Source organism: Austrofundulus limnaeus, unplaced genomic scaffold, assembly GCF_001266775.1.
Source record: "Austrofundulus limnaeus strain Quisiro unplaced genomic scaffold, Austrofundulus_limnaeus-1.0 Scaffold74, whole genome shotgun sequence".
NCBI lineage: Eukaryota > Metazoa > Chordata > Actinopteri > Cyprinodontiformes > Rivulidae > Austrofundulus > Austrofundulus limnaeus.
The window spans coordinates 617189-621952 of record NW_013952476.1 but is presented as its reverse complement, the minus strand read 5'-3'; the positions used below and the strand labels follow the sequence as shown (position 1 = coordinate 621952).

The following is a 4764-nucleotide window of genomic DNA, read 5'->3' as shown; positions in this document are numbered from 1 at the left end:
GAAATGCCTTTAAGTTTGATTKTTTTAAAGCAATACAAGCATCATTAAACTCTTATCTGAAGTATTCCTCTTTTATTTTAAACCCTGCACACATTTTTCACAACTAAACTGACGTCTACAGCAGCAGAACTAAGGAATAACTCAACCAACCATAAACATAAGATTTATTTTAAAAAAACAGGAACCACAAGTAAACCTGCAGTCTGAGAGTGAAGTACTCTGTTAGGAAAATATGGAACAATAAGATGTTTAATATATGATGGAGCTTGGTTGTTAAGAGCTTTGTATGTTAGGAGTAATATTTTAAATTCTATTCTGAATTTGACAGGGAGCCAGTGGAGAGAAGCTAAAACTGGAGAAATATGATCTCCTTCAACTCTCATTAAAACTCTAGCAGCAGCATTTTGGRTTAACTGAAGACTTCTTWAAGAGGTTTTTGTATTACCAGATAATAAAGAATTACAGTAATCCAGTCTAGACGTGATAAACGCATGAATCAGTTTTTCTGCATCATTTTTACAAAATGTTTCTAATTTTAGTGATATTACATAGGTGGAAGAAGGCGGTCCTGGAAATAATTTTAGTGTGGGGGTTAAAAGACGTGGGTAAATATATCAACATAATAATCTATGCTGTTTAATAACTAATATATTGTAKAAAGAAGAGCTATGGTGGGTCGCTGCATCCCTCCCACTACTTGAACCTCTGGTATTTTCATTTACCTTAGGCAGAGTTGGGTAGGAACTAGTTACATTTACTTGAGTAACTTATTGGAAAAAAATGTACTTTAGGGAGTATTTTTACTACACTGTACTTTTTACTTTTACTTGAGTAATTTTACTAGGAAGTATCACTCTTTCTTTGAGTAAAATTTCTGGAAACTTCCTGCTTTGAGTAACTTCACTGAATGAAGCTTGTTTTCCCTAAAACTTCATCATACAGACACACACTGTTAGTTTCATAAATTTTATACTGAAATAAACTGATAAGGAATTATTGTTTTTACCTGAATTTATTATTTTGTTATTATGCTATTTCTATGAACTGGAGGAGAGACGAAATGTTTCAATAAAGATGAACCCATCCAGAGGACCTATTTAATTTTTCTTTTTGATTTTTTTCTGCCTGGATTACTGAGAAGCATCAGGAAATTTCTATGAATTATTTTCATTTTGATCTAAAATACCAAAATTTCCACCTAGCTTTATACTTTGGTCCATCTGGCTTTTAAATATTAAATGACTGATGTCTTGATCAGTTACTCAGTACTTCAGTATCTTTTTTACTTATACATTTTTACTCTTACTTTATTTCTTGGATGGCTACTTTTTACTTTTACTTGAGTAAAAATTTGTTGAAGTTCTACTCTAACTTGAGTRTAATTTTTAGTGCTCTACCCACCTCAGACCCCAGGATTCACTTTTTTCAGAAAAAGCACAACAGTAAAAACAAAGTTGGGTCTCTGCCCCCAGGTACTAGTTTTTGACCACCATCAAAGAAATGGTTCCAGGAAACTGAACTGCCAATACCTTTACTATGAACTAACCAAATTTTATAAACAAGGTATCGACAGATAGATTTTGATAACATTTCCTTCAACAATTAATTCTGCAAGCAATGACATCATCATCTGTCCCTGAAAGATGAAAACACTTGTCTGAGTTTAACCAACTGTTCAGCCTCTTTAACATTTTCACAGATAAACCTGTTAGCAGTTTACTCTTTGTGAGAAAATAATATGACTCTGGTGGCTTTTGTTGATTATTTATGCAACAGATTACATCAAATGTTGACCAGCCTTGAACAGTTCAATTATTGCTTCTCTTTCCCAGTTTATATCCTGGAACTTTGCAAATTCATAAAAAAAAAAAAACACTTAAAAACATATAGTCTGGATTTACATAGCCCTCAGTTTTTAATATTTAATAATCAATAAACATATGATTTAAATTAGCAAAAATAACTTTATTTGCATACAGCTATGACAATGTATGTATAATTTAAGATGCAAAAATCCAAACACATTTAATCTTTAATTAAAGCTAGAGAATGACAAAAAAAATTTTTTTTCCTGTAAGAGTATTTGTAGAATGAGTGAAACAGCGGAGGTCGACCCGTGGACTGAAGGAAAGGCACAACATCTGTTAAAGATGCTGCTTCGCTCAGGAGTGATCCTACAGTCAGGACCACATTAAGACAAAACACCTGCCGATAAGAAGGATGCGTGTTCAACGCCTCGGCTCGTTGCATAGCTTGTTTAAAGGCCCGGCCCTCCCTGCTGAGGCCTGCTGCACGTTTAGACTCAGATCAGCTCTGAGTCTCTGTTGAAGACGACTTCCAGCTGCTACCACATCAGACCTCAGTCCCTCACAGTTCAAATGGTCTGAATAAAAAGCGACATTGTGTTTGCTGGTGCTAAAGCACGAAAACTGAGTGGGAAACGCTTACTTTGGCTCCTTTTCTGTTTGAGCCCAGTAAAAATCTAAACGAGTCCTTCTTTTATCAAACGACTCGGTTTAAAGTGTCGCTTTGRAAAACTCTGCTGAGTTCAAACGTGGCGACGTGAGCCTCTCCTGTAAATTCATCTGTAGTGGAAAAACCACTGGAGTTTAACTTTAAATAATCCTAGTTCTGAGTACGTTAATGTGGAGTCCCACCGTGCCCCTGCTGCCGGCTGACTCTAGTGATGAAAGCTGGGACAAACACAAAGTCTGCTGAGCAACATTTCTGAGAGAAATAAAAACACACTGAGTTCTACATCAGATCTGTCCTCCAGCCGTGGACACGTCCCGCAGCTTCCTGTGGACTCGCTTCTTGTTTTGCATAAACCAAACCGTAAGAAGAGGTGACAGCTCGTGCGGCGGCGGGTGGGAGCGCGTGGGGGGGGTGGGGTCAGATATATTTGTTGGCCAGATTCTGAACGTCGTTCTTGGTGAACTCTGAGCTCCCCGCAGCCGAGAGGCGCTCAAACAGCCGAGTCAGGCGGCGCCGCTCGTCCTCCTCCAGCAGCATAAGCACCGTCTGCAAACAGGGAGAAAGGCTTTATTTACACATCTTTTAACTTCATATGAACAAACAAGCTTTTATTCTATTAAAATACATTTCTGAAAAAGATGGCACGTTGTGTACAAAGTAAATAAAAACAGGTTGTAATGATTAAATACATAAATCTGTATTTTATTCACTGTGGAACATATTAAACATATCACACTGTGGTTTATTTTATTTTATAGCAGCATTTCTTCTTGAAAAGTTGTGACAGTAATGGTCCAAATAAAAGCTTCTAATTRTTTAGATGAATTATCAGCAGGACAGAGGTCCACCGGTCTGTCTCTAAACATACTGGAAAATTTCAGAAATATGTTCCTCAAATAAAAACTGTGAAAACTTTGACTCTCCTTATCTCACCAACAGATTATTATAATCTGAGCTCAGAGGCTGAAAGTCAGGATTAGATGGTTGTGATCTTCACTGCATTAAAACCAGGTCTGGTTCTGTTCTGGACTCAGAACACTTCCATTAATCGTCGTCTGTGAACAGTTCACCCTGCCAGCCTCCAAAACTGCTTCAAGCTCTATCATACAAAATACACCGTTCACTGTCAGTCAGTGATTTAAAGTGAAAAACTGTTGAGATGAATCAAAGCGACCATCTGTCTTCTTAAAACTGAAACACTTTCTTAATTTAAACATTTCAAATGATTCCTACATTCAGTTTTTACTTAGAGTTTAGCTGGATTATAATCCACACGTACAGGGAACCTGTCAGCAGTGTGCAGGTAGCTCAGGTGCTGGTAGACCAGGTCTGGATTCTTCTCCACTAAGTGTGAGTGGAGAGCCTGAAGCATGAAGCCGACGGTGTTGGCGTCCAGCTGGGAGCCGAGGTACTGAGGGAGCAGCTCTGGTGACGTGGAGGCCAGCAGCTCAGCGCAGGCCACCGTGTTCCTGCTGCGGCGTGCTGCGTTCAGGGACTGGCCGAAGTCGTAGGCGCTGGTGGGTTTGAGGTTGATGGTGGGGTCCTCTCCTGTGCGGGTGGTCCCCAAGTCAGGAACGGCTGACTGGTCCTCGTCGTCGCCAACCTGAGGCGGGAGAGAAACAGGTTTGTGTGCGTGTTCAGAGGTTGTAGGTTTCTGTGGAGCAGAGTGGGCACCTCTGTGATTGGGACGCTCCTCCTGGGTTTGGCTTGTGAAGAACTGGCCAGGCTCTGTCTGAGCAGCACCGTCACCTCCTCCAGCTCCTTCTCGGCCTCCTGCACGTTGGGGTCCAGCTGCAGGACTTCCTGCAGGTCTGAGCTGCAGGCCAGGTAGTCCTGAAGGAGAGAGCAACACGTGAGCAGCCCTTTAAACACACAGCCGGTGTCAGAGTCAGCTCTGTGATGTCAGGACACTAGAACAGGACAGGGTGTGGCTCTGTTCACCTTCAGGCCTTTATTGGCCAGGGCTCGTCTGTAGAAAGCCTTCTTATTGGCTGGCTCCAGGGTCAGGGCTGCGTCACAGTCCTGCTTGGCCTCGGAGAACATCTCCAGCTTCAGGAAGCACAGAGCTCTGGAACCGGTCAGATTGATTAGAACAACAAACAGGAAGTTAAATGCCACACAGGAGGGGCGCCCCCCAGAGGCTGGCTGCTGTACAAGTCTAAGCCCCGCCCCTCTGTGTAAACAAATAAGACATTTCTCTGACTAAAAAATATAAATACGTTTAAAACAAACACTTTTTATGAAGCTGATGACAAGGGACAACTGTGACAAGAGATCTGACATATATAT

At 40.8% G+C, this 4764-nt stretch overlaps 1 protein-coding gene across 1 annotated transcript in view; it reads right to left on the bottom strand.

The window, feature by feature from the left end:
• Positions 1–1748: 1748 nt before the first annotated feature.
• The window catches only part of LOC106519258 (sperm-associated antigen 1), a 33023-nt gene continuing 30007 nt past the window's right edge, over positions 1749–4764 (bottom strand). Inside the window, exons 15-18 of the mRNA XM_014010838.1 lie at positions 4417–4543; positions 4150–4308; positions 3755–4078; positions 1749–3021 (exon numbers count right to left, since the gene is read on the bottom strand). Coding sequence (XP_013866292.1) covers positions 2893–3021; positions 3755–4078; positions 4150–4308; positions 4417–4543 — 739 coding nt within the window. The 3' untranslated portion in view covers positions 1749–2892. The remainder of the gene's footprint in view (positions 3022–3754; positions 4079–4149; positions 4309–4416; positions 4544–4764) is intronic.